This window comes from Hippoglossus stenolepis, chromosome 9 (genome assembly GCF_022539355.2).
Source record: "Hippoglossus stenolepis isolate QCI-W04-F060 chromosome 9, HSTE1.2, whole genome shotgun sequence".
In the NCBI taxonomy this organism is placed as follows: domain Eukaryota; kingdom Metazoa; phylum Chordata; class Actinopteri; order Pleuronectiformes; family Pleuronectidae; genus Hippoglossus; species Hippoglossus stenolepis.
This window is the reverse complement of record NC_061491.1, coordinates 26,522,780-26,541,722: the sequence shown is the minus strand read 5'-3', so window position 1 is coordinate 26,541,722 and position 18,943 is coordinate 26,522,780. Positions and strand designations below refer to the sequence as shown.

The window sequence follows — 18,943 nt, the reverse complement described above, 5'->3', positions numbered from 1 at the left end:
ACCTTCATGCTCCTGAACTCAACAAATACAGCTTTGCACTGATAGACTAGAATTACTGTCCTGGGAAGAAATCCCCTGTGGGCAGACTTGAGGTATCACATTCAAGAGATGACCTTGACCCTTGACCTTTGTGATAAAAACACAACCTCCCAGTAGCTGGGACGTTAGAACCCTCCTCACTGCTCCTCACCTTTCCTCTCGATGGGAGCGTGGATGAACCCGGTGCTTTCGTTGATGTGGTAGATCTTCTTGTCAAACTGCAGCGTCGGCTCGTCCTCGGTGTCGTTGACGTTGACGATGGCGCGGGTGTTTCCTCCCAGCAGCGCGTACACGGGCATGCTCAGCTCCACGTGGAACATCTCGATTCCCTCGAACACTTTGTCGTCGTTGATGACGATGGTGCAAACCTTGGTGTCCTCGCGCTCGTCGAACTGCACCTGTGAACGCAGCCAACGGCAGTAAGACGGATAAAATTATGGTTTTGTTTTTAGTGAATTTATTAGTGACAATAATGCTGCAGGAGAAGTGTCTTAAAACGAAGAGAAACAAAACTGTAAGCAGGACGTCAGGAGTTTTTTAAATCAAAATAATGAATTACTATTTTCTAAGATGCAAAAAACAACAAAAGTTAAGACTTTATTAATCCAGAAGGAAATTCTTCTGCCAGCTTTCTCCAAATTACAGTACAGAATAATATAAGGTAGAATAGAATACAGAAAAAAAACACAGTAAAGAATTAAGTCTAAAATACGAGTGAATATTAAAATAAAGTATAAATATAAGTGTATTGTAAATGAAATAAAATGATGCATATTGAGAGAAACTAATACTTAACTACAGGGACGATAAGTAGAAATGAAATGATCTTGTTGAAATAAATACAACGATAAAGAAAAACCCAAGGTTACCTGTCCAGCATATTCCACATAGTCCTGCTGCCCGGGGCTCGATCCGACGCTGCTGGTGGAGGTGGCGCTGCCCTGCTCGGTGCGGCAGAGCACGATGGCGTACTGGTTGAGGTTCCCGGTTCGTTTCACCGTCACCGCCACCGTGCCGGCCTTCTCACTCACGTTGTAGCTGTGGAACCAGCATGTTAGAGATCGATGAAGTGAAGTCATTTGTGTTTCTGTCTAACGCGTCACGATACCGACCTCTTGTGCTCGAAGCTGATGAGCGACCACTGGATGTGGAAGACGTTGTCAGTGACCACGTTGGGTTTGCTGTCCTTCACCAGGAACTTGAAGGTGTCCATGGTTTCCTGGACGTTCTCCTCGTGCAGCACATAGCGGATCAGACCCAGGTTCACGTCGGCTGCAGAGAAACAAGGTCAGAGTGAAAACCATCAAACCACCAACGTCTTTTATTACTTGTGTCTTTGTTTGAAAGCTTCACCACAGATCAGGAGAAGGCACATGTCTGTTATCAGCAGGTGGATCAACAATTAGTGCTGTGATGTTTACCCACGACCTTCCTGTGGGGAAAGGGACAACCCCCCCCCCCCCCAAAAAAAAGCCTAACGCTCTGGGGGGGTGTCTGGGTTTGTGAGGAAATGTATTTCCTGTGAATTACTGATTCCATTATCTGCAGCCTGTGGCCTTTTTCTCATTACTTGGGAGAAATTGAGAATAAAGATGAAAGTCATCACTGGTTCCACAATGTCTGCTCGTTTACACTCTGCAGAGGAGGAAGGAGAGGAGGAAGAGTTTGTAATCGAGAGCTGGAAGCTAAACAAAGGGATGAAGAAAGAAACGACCCGCAGAGAGTCACTTAAAAGACGTCTGTAAGCTCCTGGTTTCTGTTTCTAGTTTGATCCAAACACATTTGAGCAGGTAAACAGTCTGAGTGGAGGGGAAGAGAAACACAGGGATGGAAGTGCATCGACTTTTTGATTTATCTGCATTAATACACAGAAAACTGTTCCTGGAGATGAGCCAAAACTTCGTCTGGACCTAAAACACCTACAGCAAGTATCACGGTTTGTGTTTCTGTGGAGAAACGTTCGACTCGTGAGATTAAAGGATGCCGCAGAATATTAGCTGTTTCCCCCTGAGGCTATTTCTGGCTAATTCAAGTATAGCTTGAGCTACTTGACATTGGTTTGTAGATGGAAAATGATTTGGTTGCCACGGTGATATCATTATGGTTCAAACCATTATATCATGGGATGGTGAAGACAGCAGCTGCTTCCTCCTCCTTTTTCTTCTTCTATTGTTAAATTCTGTATCAACGTCCTGCCGTAGGTTTATAAGCCAGAAATATCCAAATTGATTGTTTGTTATTTGGTCCGAGGAAACTTTCACATGTGTTATTTTGGTTTCAGAGCAAACTGAAAAGTCTCTGTTGGCGTGAACATGTGATCCTACAGGTGAAGAACGACATCTCAGGGCACACTTGTAAACACGTGGCAGAACGGGAGAGTAAACCTGGAGATATCTTTGGCAGCGAGTTTGCATAAGTGAATCCCACCCACTTTATTCATGTTTCCACATTTCTTATCATTAATAAAAAGTATATGTTTACAGGCTCCAGTGGCAGAAAGCAGCCGCACATCAAAGTGCCTGTTAGGACTTTGCTCTACAGCCGCAAGGATCAACATCTCACAAAAGCCGGCTGACATTGATCCCCGGCTGCGGCCTGGAGGTGCAGATAAGCAGGTTTCGTGAGGAGAATACTGCCGATGCTAACTGAAAGGAAGACGGGCGAGGGGGGGGGGGGACCCGAGGAGAAAACACTCCCACGGCTGCTCAGGTGCCTTTCAACCAAAACCTGGAGCGAAAGGAAAGACACAGTGGACACGGAGGAGGGAGGAGTTCAGAGTCTTCAGCTCTTCACCGCTGGTTTCTAGATCTACGGGTTCTGATAGAATCCAGCGCTGGGGCCGTACCTTGTGTGAACGTGCTGACGGGGTTGCCAGGTTTCATTTTGCTCTCCAGGAAGCCGTGCTTGGGCTCAGTGGTGATTTCGTACACGAGCTGTCCGTCGTCGGTGTCGGGGTCCGTGGTCAGCAGCTCCTTCTTCGAGATCAGGTTGGTGGCCTGAGGGACGCAAACAGAATAAACACTCTTTATGAATAATATAAGATACTTTAACTGTTGGTGTTTACTCTCTAGCGGCTTCACAAACTTTACTTTACTAAATCAGAAAGGTTTGGAGAAACGTTCGTCCTGCTGCAACTTTATTTGCTGACATTTATTACGGCAAATTTCATTTTCATCCTTTGTTCAGACAGATTTATGTATTGATAACTCAGAATATTAAAGAGAAACTAACGAGCAGCACTGACGACTGTGGAGAGAGGGACTCGAGCAGAATGTGTGTTTCTGTTGTTGAGTTTGTGTATTTTAAAATGTCCATTTATGGTCTGGCACTGAAAATACACTGAGGAATTCCTGTGGCTCAGGAGAGAGAGAGAGGGTCGTGCACTAACCAGAAGGTCGTGGTTCGATCCCCCAGTGCCAATCTGCATACTGAAGTGCCCTTGGGCGAGACACTGAACCCCAAACTCCCCCTGACAGCTGAGCCGACAGCGTGTGAATGATGTGTGAATGGATGAAAGTGACTTGTTTAAAGTGCTTAGAGTCGTCAATTAGATATAAATACGCAGAGTTTCTCATTTGTTTCAAGCTAAAAACATAAACATTAAACAGGAACAAGGTTTTCTCCACTTTCACGTCATGATAATGTAACTGACGTCGCCGCGTCTGTTAAAGTTTCACTTTCTTTCCAGCTGTTAGAAGCAGATGCGAGAGAACAGCTTTATATTGCATCATATTTTTCCTCTGTGATAAACCATGAAAGACAGAATCACCTGCGGCGCAGACAAATGAATAAAGAGACATTTTTTACAGTATCCATAGAAACTAATGGGTTTCACTGTGATGAGGACTTTGCGCCAGCAGGGGGAGCAAGTAAATTACACATGCACAGCAACAACTTGAATCTTTTAAAGACATTTATAGATAATGTGTTATTATGTAACTTCTACTGGACCGACTGAAGTTAATATAGTAGAAAACTGTGAGTAATATCTCCATCACTGGACCCATCACACTTTTTAACAGCTATTGAACAGAACAGAGAATGTATGAAGATGTTTATTAAAGATATAGTTGATTCGTACCTTGTTGTCCATGTACTCCAGCCACTGTAAACCCAGGTTAGTGACGATCCGCGGAGTCCCATCGTCGACTGGCAGGATATCGATCTTGAACTTCTGGGGAGCGGCCGTCACGATCTGGAAAAACAAATTCAGGTTTTTGAAGCATTTTGTTTTCTGAATCATTCCTGGTTGTCTGTGGACGTTTTAGGTTTTATTGGCGCAGGTTCTCTCCCTCAGATTTCTGCCTGAATAGTCCTGGCTCCAAGAGATTGAATTCCTTCTGATTAAACAAGATATAATGCTCCAGTATTCATCACACAGATGCCGCTAAGGCCAACTTTGACATGTGCCATTTGAAAGATGCATTCATGCGCACGGTTTTATAGGAGCTCGTACATTATTTAATAAGAGGGCAGCTCCAGGGGGCAACACATTCACCTCAATCAGCGAAGACGTCGCTGCAGAACACGTGTGACCATCGAGCCTGATGTCCTCAGGAGATGGGAGGATAATGAACACAAGCCTGAGAAATGTGTAAGTGTGTGTGTGTGTGTGTCCTCACTTTTTGACATGTCTTTGGTTTTAAAACATTTCCTCGCTTTCTGTTTATCTTCCAACTTTCTGAACGTGTTTCCAGGTTTTCAAAATGTCCTAATTTTCTAAATATGTTCTAACGATGGATTTAACAGAAAAATGCTCCGGAAAGTGAAGCCAATGTGGATGTGACTGAAACCTGTATTCTCTCGCATGACCAGCAGAGGGCGACTCAACTGGTTGTTTCTATAGAAGTCTATGAGAAAATTACTTGATTTATAATGTCAGTAAACGTTTTAGTTGGTTTCATGTCTTCTTCAACACAGCAGGATGTTCATTTAGCTATTTATGGTCCATTTAGAGTTAAATAGACGATGAAGCACTGTATGCATTGGGGGGGTGGTGGATACCGTGTGATTGACAGCTGGCACAGGAGGCAGGTGTAGGCGAGTTTATTCTAACGTTTCTAAAAATGTCCTCACTTGTCAAAACGTCCCCACTTTTCTAAAAATGTCTCAAGAATGTTCCAGTTTTTTTTTCTAAATGTCCCGACACTGCAGTTTTTATAACCAAGTCCCCACAAAGACTGAAGCATATGAACACACACACGTAAAATGCTGATTCACCCTCTTTGCCGTAAAAAAGGTCAGAGCAGCACAGCACACACACACACACACACACACACACACACACACACACACACACACACACACACACACGCCCACACACACACACACACACACACACACACAAACTCTGACCTTCACACACACATGCACGTGCACCCATGAAAACCAGAACTCAGCTAATTCAATCATCTAGCTGTAATAAAAATGTCCGGAATTTGCCTCACACACACGCACACACGCACACACACACACACACGCGCACACACACAAGCACACACACACACACACACACACACACACACACACACACACACACACACACACACACACACACACACACACGCGCACACACACACACACACACACGCACACCTCTTTGCCGCCCTCCTCCACCATGAAGAGCAGGTTGGTGCCGTCGGCCACGGAGAAGGTGAACCGGTCCTTCAGCGAGTTGGAGCCGTCGTGGTTGTAGCTGATGCGGTTCTGGTAGACGTCGTCCATGCTGAAGCTGCTGGTCTGGCGGTAGTGCTGGCCGTTGTTGGTGCGCTCCACGGTGCCGTGGCGAGGAGCCTGGACGACGGTGAAGACGATGGACTCCGCCTGGAGGGAGACGAGCGTTAACAGAGGAAATCAGACGGTGTTGGATTGTAATAAATGAGATTCTCAGGGGTTTGGTGAAGTCTCACCTCCGTGTCGGCATCTGTGGCCTTCAGCTCAAACTCGGTGATGGTCTTCCTCACGCCCTCCTGCACCCTCATGCCGGGGACCTGGAGCAGAGGCAGGGAGTCGTCCACTGGTTTGATGGTGATGTAGAAGGTCTGAGCCACCTGACGGCAACACAACACAATATGAATCCAAGCTGCAGCAAATCAGACGTTGAACTCTTCCTCAAACACCTTTATTTGTTCTTGTGTTACAATATTAAAAGGTAATATTGCTTGTGCATCAAATACTTGTGATTCCAGATGAACTAAAGGAGTAACTTTCCTTTACTGAATTTAAAAATCACATTTATTAAACATTACAAGCAGAATATCGTCCCAAAAAACAGAGGAACTTTCTATTTCCACTTGATTTGCATTCCCCCTGCAGACGCTTCATATTAGCATCAGCTGAATGTATTTCTGCACAGAATGAAGACTGGAGTTTATCCCCCGTCGCCGAGAATCACTTCAGGAAGAGATTCATACGAGGAACAATAACAGATGTGCAATAAACACAAGTGAGACAGACTCTGCTCATGTTCAGGTTGGTATCACTTGAAAAGATTTGTCGATTTTGAAGATATTTGGTTTTCTAGGGGGCAGAGATGATGATGTAAGGTTTTTATGTTCACCTCTGTTTGTTTGTTTGTTTGTTTGTAAGTAAGATTACAGAAAAACAACAGATTTCCACTAAGAAGGACGTGGTATCAGAGTCAGAGAAGAACTCTTTGATCCAGGAATTTTTTCATCCTTTTCACTGTTTTCCCAGGAAACAATTTCATAGATCTTGATAAAAAGAGAAGTGTGAAGCAGGTTGATGAGGTTAAAGGACAATTAGCGGAGGTTTGAGATCTATGCGTTGCAATGATGACGGAGATGGCTCTGAATATGTTAAATTAAATACTTTAAAGTACATATAGTCACTTTCTAAACTGTGTGTACACATCGTCTGTAATAAGAGCTTTAAAAACTCAAACAGCAGTTTTAACAGAACATCTCACCGCAAACTATTCTGCTGTAGTTTCACTTCAAAAAGGACAAAACCAATCCCACGCATTTTTAATTCCCCACACACACGATAAATATATAAATAAATGAGTGAATAAAACGAACGTGGGGCCTCCCAGCTGGAGAGAGAGGGAGAGCCCGCAGAAGTAAAAGCACCGAAAAACCACTTCACAAACACAAACCTCTACAGTGGCCACAAAGGCCTCTTAACACTGCACTCAGCCGGGCGTGAAGGCCAAATGACCTTTTTCACATGTTTACTCAAGTCCTCGCGGTCCTCATTAGTCCGGATTAGCAAGGCAGATTTATGCATGAGGGCACGGGGGGGGCGCGGGTGAAAGGGAACCGGAGTGACACTCTGTTCCTCACGCCTCTAAAAGCTCTGGAGTTCAGAGGACCTGATCATATTTATTCATATGTTTGTACTTTGGAGAATCCTCTCGGGATTGGTTAGGAGCAACGGATCGACCCGAGCTTTGAAAAATAGGAAAGTTTTCTTTTGTTTATATAGATTTTTAAAAAACTTTTTATTGAATTTAAACCGGGTCTACGAGCTGATCGTTATCTGACGTGTCTCTTCACCTCGTTGGTCCCGTCGGACACGGTGAAGGAGAACTGGTCGGCGTGCTTCTCTTCTTCGCTGCTGTGGACGTACTGGACGCTGCGTGAGGCCAGGTCGGCCTGAGTGAAGGTGCTGATCCGGGTGCCTGAGAGAGAGAGAGAGGGAGAGAGAGAGGGAGAGAGAGAGAGAGAGAGAGAGAGAGAGAGAGGGAGGGAGGGAGAGAGAGAGAGAGAGAGAGAGAGGAGAGAGAGGGAGAGAGAGAGAGAGAGGGAGAGAGAGAGAGAGAGAGGAGAGAGAGAGAGAGAGAGAGAGAGAGAGAGAGAGAGAGGGAGAGGAGGGAGAGAGGAGAGAGGGAGAGAGAGGGAGGGAGAGAGAGGGAGAGAGAGAGAGAGAGAGAGAGAGAGAGAGAGAGAGAGAGAGAGAATACTTTAGTATAGACATGTTTTTATGCACAGAAATTAAGTACGTAATTTAAAACTAACATTCACAGGCCTGTCAGAGAAGAGTCAGGAATCAACTCTGATGTGAAGGCAGTGACTTGTCGAACGTTGCAGCCCACTGATGGAATCCTTGTTATTTCCCTTAAACACGCGGGACGGATGAAAAGTAATTTTCCCTGTGCGTGATGGGAGGAGCGCTCCAAAATGAAAAAAAAGGAGAAATAAAAACACCTCCCGGTGAGACGGGTCCGGAGTTTGATACCAGGTGGACGATTACTCTTTGGATGTGTCACCGAATCCTTGAGGAAAATGGAAATAGAGGCTTTTCAACATCAATCTTCTTCATGTCAGCGTCTGACACAGTGAAACAAGCAAGAAGTCCATCATCCTCCTTCACCGTGTCACCGACTCCCCCGACGAGAAGTCATCACCATAATCAGGACGGGCAGACACGGGGACAGAAGCAATATCCTCCGTCAGTGATGAAAATCCTGCCGTCGCCCGATTATATTAAAAGGGATCGTGCTGTCGATTCCATTTGTCTTGACAGGAAATAGGAGGAGAAAAGTTTTTTGTTTTCCGGAGGTTGAGACGCCGGCTGAATGCTGTCGAGCTCCAATCGAATTTAATTCCGTTCTAATGATTTTATTTATGTGGCCCTATCTTTAACAACGTGCTTCTCAGGGAAGAAATACAACCAGACGAGGCAGATAGAGGGAGAATAAGAAAAGAAACAATAAAAGAGACGAGAAGATTATATATTTGAATGAAAATAGGAATTGTTGGTATAAATAAGAGTGTAATATAAAGTTTTTAAAAGTTTTCACAAAAATAAAAAGTTTTTAAATAGGAACTTGTATCTTATTATCTACCGTTTTATTCTCCGTTCAAATCTGTCTGCACACAACATGTCCCCTGCGTGGAAAGTAAATTTCGTCTTGGGGACAAAGTTCACGTCGCACAACCGACATTTGACCTCAACAAATCTCATGTGACATCGGCTGTGCACGAAGTTCGATATAAACACGGAGCTCTCGACTCTTTTGTACGTTTTGTGAGAGTCGGAGATGAACGTCCTGCTCCAAACTTTGTCTCTGACAGAAGTGACGGTGAATGTGATATTCACTGGTTTGTACGACAGCTGCCTTTTGACAAACAGCAGAGTCACGACCTTTCAGCTTTTTGAAGACTTCGGCTGTTGGGCGTTCATCGCTCTGTGCCGTCACCCCCACAGTCCTCGTCAGCTGTCGGCCAATCCCTGAGGAGGAAGTGGCGAGCATGACACGACTCTGTGAAGTGACGCCCTGAGAGAGTTAATTAATATTCTGCGAGAGCGTTCGGTGACGCAGGGGAAGCAGAACTGCTCAATAACTGGGAAGCTAATAATCACCTGTTAGAGTTAGAGACAGGTGAGAAGTTAAAGATAGAGCTCGTCCAGAGGACACTGAAGGTTTGATGATTCTATGGACTTCACCAGACCTCAGCTGGACACCCAAGGGAATTTGGACTGAGGTGTTACACACACCAGGTTCAGCAGCTGCCTCCATTTCTTCTTTCAAGGCTCAAACTGACACAACCTGGTGCATCGATGTCATTTTAATGGCTGCCACCAGTGCTCCAGTATTTGTTTGAACATGATTTGATTTGCTGGTTCCTCCTCCGACCGCTTGACGTACACGAGTCAAGACATCGCTCTCCAGCACCGTCATCAAAACACATAACGAGGTGATATCTGTTGGAATAATGGAGCCTCATCCCTCCAGCAGAGTCCAGAGACTTTTTAACAATCAATAACCAGGGAGCGTCGATTCTGCTCCGGCAGCTGCGAGTGTCCCGACACTTCACCGAGACACTTCACGTTGGATCTTACTTTCATTTGTCACTCGTCTGTATCTGTGTGCGGAAAGAGGCAGCGAGTCTATTCTGTGGTGAGAGAGGAACCGGAGCCAGGATCATTACACTTCCCCCTGTGTGTGTGTGTTGTGTGTGTGTGTGTGTGTGTGGTGTGTGTGTGTTGTGTGTGTGTGTGTGTGTGTGTGTGTGTGTGTGTGTGTGTGTGTGTGTGTGTGCAGTTAATTATCAAAGGCAGGATGAAACTCTCTGGAGATGAATTCATGTTGAATGAGTCTGGAGTAAATCCAACCGACTGATCAAGAGTGAATTCATATTTCTTATGCCTCTATTTTTCTCTACACACACACACACACACACACATACACACACACACACACACACACACACGTACACACAGACACACACAGTAAGTATCTATTGGCGCTTTACTTTGATACGGAATAATAATGTCACTGAAGTTTATATTAGGATATGGAAATGTTTTTTGGATCCTTATGGTCTGTGCTGCTGGTTTCGTCTGTTTTTCTGCAGTTAAAATAAATCCTCCACTTATCAAGTTGAACTTCCTGTCCCGAACACAAGCTGTTCCCAGTGTGAGCATCCGACCTGGTGCGACCCCCCCCTCTGCCTACCTGGGTTGGCCACGTGCTCCAGGTGACCCAGGCCCGTCTGCTTGGTGATGCGGTAGATGAGCTCGCCCGGCTCGCTGTCCTGGTCGCTGGCCGACAGCTGCAGCGTGGTCAGCTTCTTCATGGTGTTTTCATCCAGCACCAGACCTTTGTTCACCACCACAGACGGAGGGAGACGGTCCTCTGCGGAGAGAGAGACGACGAAGGTTAGAGCTTCACCCCACGCAAAGATTCACCAGGTGAAACACTTTATCTAAAATAATACAATTGTCAGGAGTCGATTACTCGTGGGAGAGAAGATGGAGCGAATCGGTGGAGGAGAAAGAGGCTGAGACTGATCTGGAGACGCAGTGAGAGGAGATAACAGGAGCAGACAGTACTTTAGGAAGAGGAGGAATTGAGAAATGACACAGGTACGAGTACAAAAGTGAAAAAAGATTAAGTTGGGTGAGAGCACAGGAGGGAACGAGGCGTATCGGGAGGTGTGAGAGAGTGAAACAGGACAAACGGATTAGGAGAGATTGAGAGAGGGGCAGGGAAGTAATCAGAGGGCAGTGTGGTGGGAAGAGATATGAGAACCTGACGGAGGGGGAAGTAATACGGAGACGGGTAAAAAAGCGAGCTGGGGGGGATATGAAAGAATCAGGACGCTGTTCAACTGTGAGGGACAGAAAATCCATCAGCTTCTGATGCGGACGCTGATTTTACAGCTGAATCGCGGCTGCAGTTCGGTCGGCAGCCGCGGGACGAGATTGGGAAACTGGAGGTTTTGGTGTTTTCCTGCCGTCGGAGGCGAGACGAGTTCTAATGCTCGTTTGTAGCAGCAACACAAAGAAGTGCAGCAAGATAAATCAATCTACAATTTTATATTTTGAATTTTAAAGATCTTTACAGGTCCAGAAAAGTGATTTTCTAATAGAGAGACAGTGTAACGGTGGCAGCAGCATCATTTACACTCGACACAGCTCAACAGCTCGGTGTCTTTCTGCCTCTTCACAGTTCAAACTCTGTCTCACACCTAAAAAACACGATTTACTCCAGAGACGAACTGAGCTGAGAGAAGGACAGAGCTGGATTTAGAATAACTTCAGTTTTCAATCAAGCAGCGAATTTTAACAGAAGATAAATTCTGCTTATATTCAGGTTAAGAAGGTTTATTGTTCCTTTAGTCATGGAAATAAGGTATTTGCCTCTTAAATAACTTTTAGTTCTTTATCTATATATTAGCAGAAGGAGAATAAACATATTCAACCCAAACCCTGGATGTTTGAATCCGCTTTTTTCTGTCATTTTTTTAAAAGTGGGAACTACGGTAAAACTGTAAAAGAGTCGGTCAGTAAATATCACTACGATATATATCCGGGCGAAAAACAGAAAGCATCTCTGCACAATTCTTATTCCGTGTGCGTGCCCGGTGCATCGGCACATCAGTGGGCATGCGGCAGAAAGAGATAAATCTGTAGTAATTGATTTCTCCTCTCCCAGCGAGCAGAGGAAACACCTCAGGTTGTATCTCTGCAGGAAACGTTGGCTGGGGGGGAAACCGTACCGAGCACGCTGATGAAGAAGGACTGGTCGATCAGTTTGTTGCCCTCTGGATCCACCAGGTTGAACTTGAAAAACTGGCTGCCGCCCTTCTCCCCTTTCTCGTGGCTGTACTGCAGCAGGCCTGCAACACAGAAACACACACACACACACACACACACACAGCCAGTGTTAATGTTGTGTCACATTGAACGTCAGTTGCCGACAGACAAACAAGCAGCAGTGATAAATTTAACCTTTTTCACAAAGGTTTACAAAGAGGAAACAGGAAATCAATAACAGAAACATTTAGAGAACAAGCCGGCACCTTTGTTGACGTCGTCCTGCGTGAAGCTGTGCACGGGACCTTTGACAGAAACCTTCTCCACGCGTCCGCCCCTGCTGAGCTGCAGTTTGCCGCCCGGTGGATCCTTGGTGAGGACGTAGCGCAGCTTCAGGCTGTCCGAGTCGATGTCCGTCCCCTTCAGGTTCTGCTCGCTGATCTTAGACGAAGATCCTGAAACGGTTCAGAGCACACGGACATAAGACACCTCACTACCCACAAACACATCAATCACACCAACTGTTCCTTCACTTTCCATTTGGGACTTTTGTTGGTTTGATTGTTTTCCAGTTTGAGTTTTGAAGGATTTTTACTTTAGATGAGACGTTGAAGGTTTTTGCCTAATTTACGATATCTGTCTTTTCTTCTCTACCCAGTAACAGAAGTTTGAATCCAGATGTTCTTCTTACATCCACAGTTTGGCTGCGTTCTAAACATTTTCAAGGTTTTAAACCTTCCTCTCACCGGCCGGGAGCTGCAGGCCTCTGTTGACGGTCATTCTGGGCCCTTCGCTCCTCCTGACGTCCATGGTGAACTCCAGGCGACCGGTGTGCGTGTAGACGCCGTCTGTGAGGGTGAAGGCCATTTCGTCGGCGCCCCCGCTGACGATCTCGGGCGTGTACACCAGCAGCTGGTCCAGGACGTCCTGGTAGGTGAAGGTGGAGCCCTGCGTGAGCACGCGGCCCTTCTCCAGGGGCTGGGAGTAGAACTGACGTCTGCGGAGCTTCCCTGTGGGAAATATGAGATTAATGAAGCACTGATTAGAAAGCTGGTGTGTCTGTGTGCGTGTCTGTGTGTGTGAGTCTGTGTCTGAGTGTGTGTGTGTCTGTGTGTGTGTGTCTGAGCAAAGAGGCACCTCAAATAGCATCTGGTTAAGTACGGTGATTAACTCAGTCAAATGGAGGACGTTTGACTTTTTCACACAGGACATGAAAGACATAAAAGATCTTTGGAGAAACTAATGAGACTTTTTAAGATTCCACTAAATGAAACCGCTTCTTAAATCAAAGTCCAGGTTTAAATGGGATTTCTGCCTAATTCCTGGGGAATAATGGGAACACACACACACACAGACACACACACACACACAGACAGACACACACAGACACACACAGGCAGGCAGATGTGCAGTCTCGGACTTATCATGTATTACTTCACCTGTGTTTGTTTGCAGTTCAAAGCTACTGGACAGAAAAGCAAACAACCTGGTGGAAGGTCCCTGAAGAAACCATTACAGTTTGATGTGGACACGAGTCAGGGGGCAGATGTAGGAATATCTTTTCACTCTCTTGAACATTGAGAGATTTTCTCCATATTTTCGGTGCAGATTCTGATCCAGTGAATTTAAATGTGGTTTCCTACAGGGACTGTTTGAGGTATGAGCTCTAAGGAGTGACACTACTTTCACTTTATTTTCAGTCAGGAATGTGTGATAGCATGAGGTAACTATGTGTGTGTCTGTGTGTGTGTGTGTGTGTGAGTGTGTGTGTGTGTGTGTGTGTGTGTGTTGTGCCAAAATGTTGAACCGTCCTGACATCTTTATGTTAGAAAGGATCTTTCCCTCTCCTGCTCTCTCTTTGATAAATCTGTGCACTATTCCATCTGTGTGTGTGTGTGTGTCTGTGTGTGTGTGTGTGTGTCTGTGTGTGTCTGTGTGTGTGATGCCAGGACAGAGCAGATCCGTCCAGTTTAAAAGACGAGCTGCCTGGGACTCATCGTCCTGTATGAAATCACTCCCCTCCTGCTCTCCGTCCAATCAGCCGTACACGCCAGTGGTTTTATGGCGGTGGGACACTCTGGGTACACACCAGCTGTTTTATGATGCTTTTACTGTGGAGGGGACGGGAGGGGGGGGACGGGGGGGGTGTCTGTCTGAGGCACGTCTCAGAGCAGGTGTCTGGCAGGACGGAGGACGAATTAAAGAGGTGAACGGGCTGAAAACAACACAGAGCACCTTCCAAAGTGATGTTTGTTTGTGGAGAAATGTAAGAATGTTTCAAATCAGACGTGTTTTGTGAGAAACTAAATTCGACATTTAAACCCTGAGGAAATGTCCAGGCTTATAAAACATCAAATGCTTTTAAAGACGTTAGAATTTAAAGATTATACGACTTTGACCATACATCAAAGTAACAATTAGGAGCCATTAAAGTAAGAAAAAGGGTTTTTAAAGAAACACTATGCAACTAATTGTTTTACCTTAAACCAGCAGCTTCATTAAACTGAGTTTGACTGTTGCAGGTTGAAGAGTGAAGCTGAACTGTAGATGAGTTAAAAAGACTAAGAAGTTATTAAAAAAACTGAGTTTATCTCCATTATTCAGCAGGAAACGTTTAAAATATGAAGAATTCTAAACAAAAATCTTAGCAAATATGTTTAATCATTAGCTTGTTGCATCACACCCTGAAGCCTCTTCTCTGATTGGCTGTCAGGACTAAACGCTCCAGCCACTTTATTAAAGTCAGTTTCCTACATCTCAAATAAATCATCAAATTTTTGCTCAGTAAAAAGTACCGATTTCTTAAAAGAGGCATTTTTCAGAAAGATGACACGACCACATTTTATTCCAAATGCAACGTCGACTGCTTTTTCTCGTTCTTTGTTGATTTTCTTTCCCCGATTCTCCTCAAATCTGTTCACTTCTCTAACTCCGGCTGTGGTGATATATATATCGCTGACTAAGGAATATATATTTTGTCCAGTATGAAACATTTATTTTCGTGGGGGGCAATTTAGTCCAGGCTTCAGCTGACAGGAGAGAAAACTCAATCGGGGGACGGCGAGGGGGACGTCAGGAAAACAGAGTGTGTGTGGAGGTCGTTTGATTTGAGTGTGTGTCGTCGTGTGTCCTGTGCTGAGTGTGTGTGTGTGTGCTGAGTGTGTGTTTGTGTGTGTGTGTGTGTGTGTGTGTGTGTGAGTGAGTGGCTGCAGTCAACGTGCGGCGCTGCGGCAGATGACCGGCGTGATTGTCTTGTTTTTGGGCGTCGGAAGTGAGAGTAATGTGTTTACCGGAGAGAGAGAGACTGTGTGTGTGTGTGTGTGTGTGTGTGTGTGTGTGTATAGTTGTCCACCCATATTTTATCTATTTAGAATAAACAGTATACTTTAAAAACACCCTCCAGTGAGAGGTGTGTTTTATTGCGGGTCACTCAGGTCTCACCATAGGACGGAATCCGGATGATGGTGAACAGGATCTCGTTCTCCGGCGTGTCCTGGTCCAGGACGCTGATGGACGAGTTGGTGATGACCACGCCAGAGTTTTCCTCCACGTGGATGCTGCTGACCGACACCACCGGCTCTCTGCTCTCTTTGCTCTGCTGCAGGAAGACAAGCAAACAGCGAGACGGTTGTTTGTCTCCACCAGCCAGTGAAGCTCGAGTCTACGTACGTTTGTATTCCACATTCACATGAGGTCACTTTCACCTTTGATCAAATCTAATCAGTTAATCCGTGAGTCTGGAGGCTAATTGATGGTCGATGTTAGAAAACGACCTCTGTCTGCACCGTGCAATCATTTTGTCCGTATTTGACTGCTCGTCCTCTGAAAGATTAAAGATGCAGACGAGACAGACGAATGGAGCAGTACCATTGGAAGTCAGGAGGGGGGGGGCAGAGTAGCCAATAATCCAAGTGAGACAACCATCGACCATAATACACTACAGGAATCTGTATGACCGGACCACCGCCATTTACAACACGGCTGCTTTTGCCTCTTTTACAACCTCCTCCTCCGTCGCCATATTTGTTGATGTCAGAAACTCTCAAATCTGAAATGGACGTATCTCATTTCATACGTAAATGAGACTTGAGTGAACATTTGCGCCAAATTTGAAAGGATTCTCTCGAGTTGTTCCCTTAGGTGTATGGCTCGTAAGCTCAAAGTGACCTTTGACCTTTAACCACCAACATCTGATCAATTCATCTTTGAGCCCAAGTGAACACAAGTACCAAATTTGAACAAATTCCCCTCCAGGTTTTCTTGAGATATTGTGTTCACAACAATCGGACAAACGATGGAAAAACTCCGGTCTATAGGTGTCGCTGGCGTGGAGGAAACTGTACTGTGTGCATACAGCTCATGTACACACACACACACACACACACACACACACACACACACACACACACACACACACACACACACACACACACACACACACACACACACACACACACACACACACACACACACACACACTTAACAGCTCGCTGACAGCCTCATCAATTCAACTCAAGACCTAAGTGATGGATTGTGATGGCGAGAGATGAAAAATAAAAACAGACTGAGGACGGAGCTGCTCTCGATTCCTCGCCGATGAAGTCACGTACAAATCAAGGTTGGTGCTTTAGAGCGGCTTTCGTTCGTTGAGACCTGGTTGAGACCTGGTTGAGACCTGGTTGAGACCTGGTTGAGACCTGGTTGAGACCTGATTGAGACCTGGTTGAGACCTCCACTTCACTGACGGAGCGAGGGTGCCGTCGGCCTCACTGAAGTTAAACGTCTTAAATTAAACAGGTCTAATTGACTCAGTTTTCATCTCGAGTCCCCCCCCCCCAGCTCCTTCTCTTCTTCGTCACTCCTCCTCAGACCTGCCGTCCTCCTCCTCCTGCACCATCAGCCGCCAGCGGACGTTTCTGTCTCCATCTTCACCAGCTCCTCTGTTTCTTACCTCCGCTCGTCTGAGCTTCTCTAAGCCACTAAAACACCTGTTTGCCTCTTCGCTCATTTTGCTCTTTCCAAACCAATCAGAGTCGGATCATCTGCTTTTCCGTCTGGGTTTTTACATTTGTTATTGCTTCCTGTTGTTTATGCCGTTCTGCTCCCTGCTCGTCCAATCGTCTGCCTTTAAGCTGGTTTTCAGTTTTTACAGATAACGCCTCTGACTCATCCTGTGTCTGTGTTTGACTCCCCTGGCAGCACTGCGCTGTTCAGTGTGTTTAACCAATAACCAAGTTAAACTCTCATAATCGAGGTTTCTGCGGCTTTTCCAACAAGTTCAATTCAAGGCTTTTCCATATTTAATGAAATTTAAGATTTAAATGTCAAGTGCGACAGATGCGAAGAAATGTCCCAGAATTACTGACGCTTTGTAATAACTGAAGATAAAGTGAAGGAGGAAAGAAAATCCCTGGAAACGCCCCATTATCTCTCAGACTTCAAACAGTGGGTTTCTATAGACGGTTTAATCCACAGCCTTAATGACTTTTTAAGGCCTAAAATTCGGATTATTGAATTTTAGACTTTGTAAGAATACTTTAATTGAGCTCTCAGAAATCACAATCACTCACAATGATCACGTTGCATTTACTACTAATTTAGTAATAACCCCGTAAGGGTGTATTGTCTTTTTACTGCTCACTTTTACTGACTATTAAATATATATATATATATCTGAGCCAAGACGCCATCTTCCTTTCACCGTTTACAGTTTGTTTTATCAAGGGAATCAAACGTTTCTCCTCATAAAACACCAACTGTGACACTTCTTGTGTTTCAGGTCGAGACGTCCACATGTAGACTCTGTTTCCAGAGGTTAGACGTGACCTTGCGCTCTCCACAAACCTGGATGTCGATCTCCACGTTGACGGCCTCGGTCTGGCTGTTGCCGTCGCTGATGTAGAAGCTGAAGACGTCCTGCTCGGCCTGGGCCTTGCGCTTCCCGTCCTGGATGTAGAAGATGTGGTCGGACGTCAGGTCCTCCACAGAGAAAGGTGCATCGGGCGTGACGACCCGCGAGCCGCCGACTGAGCCTCCTGGCGAACGAGAGGGAAGAGAGAAAAGGTTTTTTGTTTTAAAGGTTGAACTTGTTTTTCCTCAGTCACTCTGTTACTTTACTAAACTACTTCAGCTGCTTTTATTGTGAAACTCCCAGTCATCCACACACACAGTTTGCACACAGCAGCGTTTAGCCTCTCAGGTGCTCACTTATCAGACCATCGCTTATAGCATCCGACGGCTGGAATGACAGCAGAGCTCGTCCCTCACCGGCGTTTTTTATTTCTCTTCAGTCAGAACTGTGTGTCAGTCTGGATGCCAGGTACCTGCACCCGGAGACTTTTCAGTTCCCAGTCCCTCCACTCGGGGGCCGTCCTGTCTTCACCGGGCTCTCGGGACGTTCGATGAATAAACCAAAATCATCCCTGAAATCTCTGAACTCTGAGACAAAGCTTGAGCGTCACGTCTCGTCAGAGAAGATGGATGAGTCCACGGTGAGTTGAGACAGGGCTCCGCGGGGAGTTGCTGTGTGTGTTTCAGTCACCGCAGTAAATCAAATCACATCTCCATCATCTGACTGAGACTCAGGGACCTTCACAGAATCATGATCAGGGCAGGGCGGGGGGGATATCACCTGCAGCCACCAGAGACTTCCAGGAACATTTTGGCAGCATCAGTTTGTTTCTGCAGTTTTCTCCTGATGACAGCTTCATCTCTCACTAATGAAAGTTATGAAAGTTTGTATAAACAGGAAATTGGTTGTTCAGGGACACGAGTCGAGCAGATAAGGAGCAGACTGTTAATCCAAGAATTCGGTTCAAGCAGTTCATGGTGAACAATATCTATAATAACTCAATTTCACACTTGAAATTGTCCGTGTAGCTGTGTTAGATGAATATAA

At 45.5% G+C, this 18,943-nt stretch overlaps 1 protein-coding gene across 1 annotated transcript in view; it reads right to left on the bottom strand.

The window, feature by feature from the left end:
• Positions 1-18,943, bottom strand: part of fras1 (Fraser extracellular matrix complex subunit 1) — a 186,381-nt gene that overhangs the window by 9,542 nt on the left and 157,896 nt on the right. Inside the window, exons 41-54 of the mRNA XM_035164875.2 lie at positions 17,890-18,080; positions 15,487-15,643; positions 12,792-13,055; positions 12,312-12,500; positions 12,009-12,128; positions 10,463-10,642; positions 7,557-7,681; positions 5,949-6,089; positions 5,635-5,862; positions 4,121-4,234; positions 2,885-3,035; positions 1,152-1,311; positions 909-1,077; positions 191-437 (exon numbers count right to left, since the gene is read on the bottom strand). Coding sequence (XP_035020766.2) covers positions 191-437; positions 909-1,077; positions 1,152-1,311; positions 2,885-3,035; positions 4,121-4,234; positions 5,635-5,862; positions 5,949-6,089; positions 7,557-7,681; positions 10,463-10,642; positions 12,009-12,128; positions 12,312-12,500; positions 12,792-13,055; positions 15,487-15,643; positions 17,890-18,080 — 2,436 coding nt within the window. The remainder of the gene's footprint in view (positions 1-190; positions 438-908; positions 1,078-1,151; positions 1,312-2,884; positions 3,036-4,120; positions 4,235-5,634; positions 5,863-5,948; positions 6,090-7,556; positions 7,682-10,462; positions 10,643-12,008; positions 12,129-12,311; positions 12,501-12,791; positions 13,056-15,486; positions 15,644-17,889; positions 18,081-18,943) is intronic.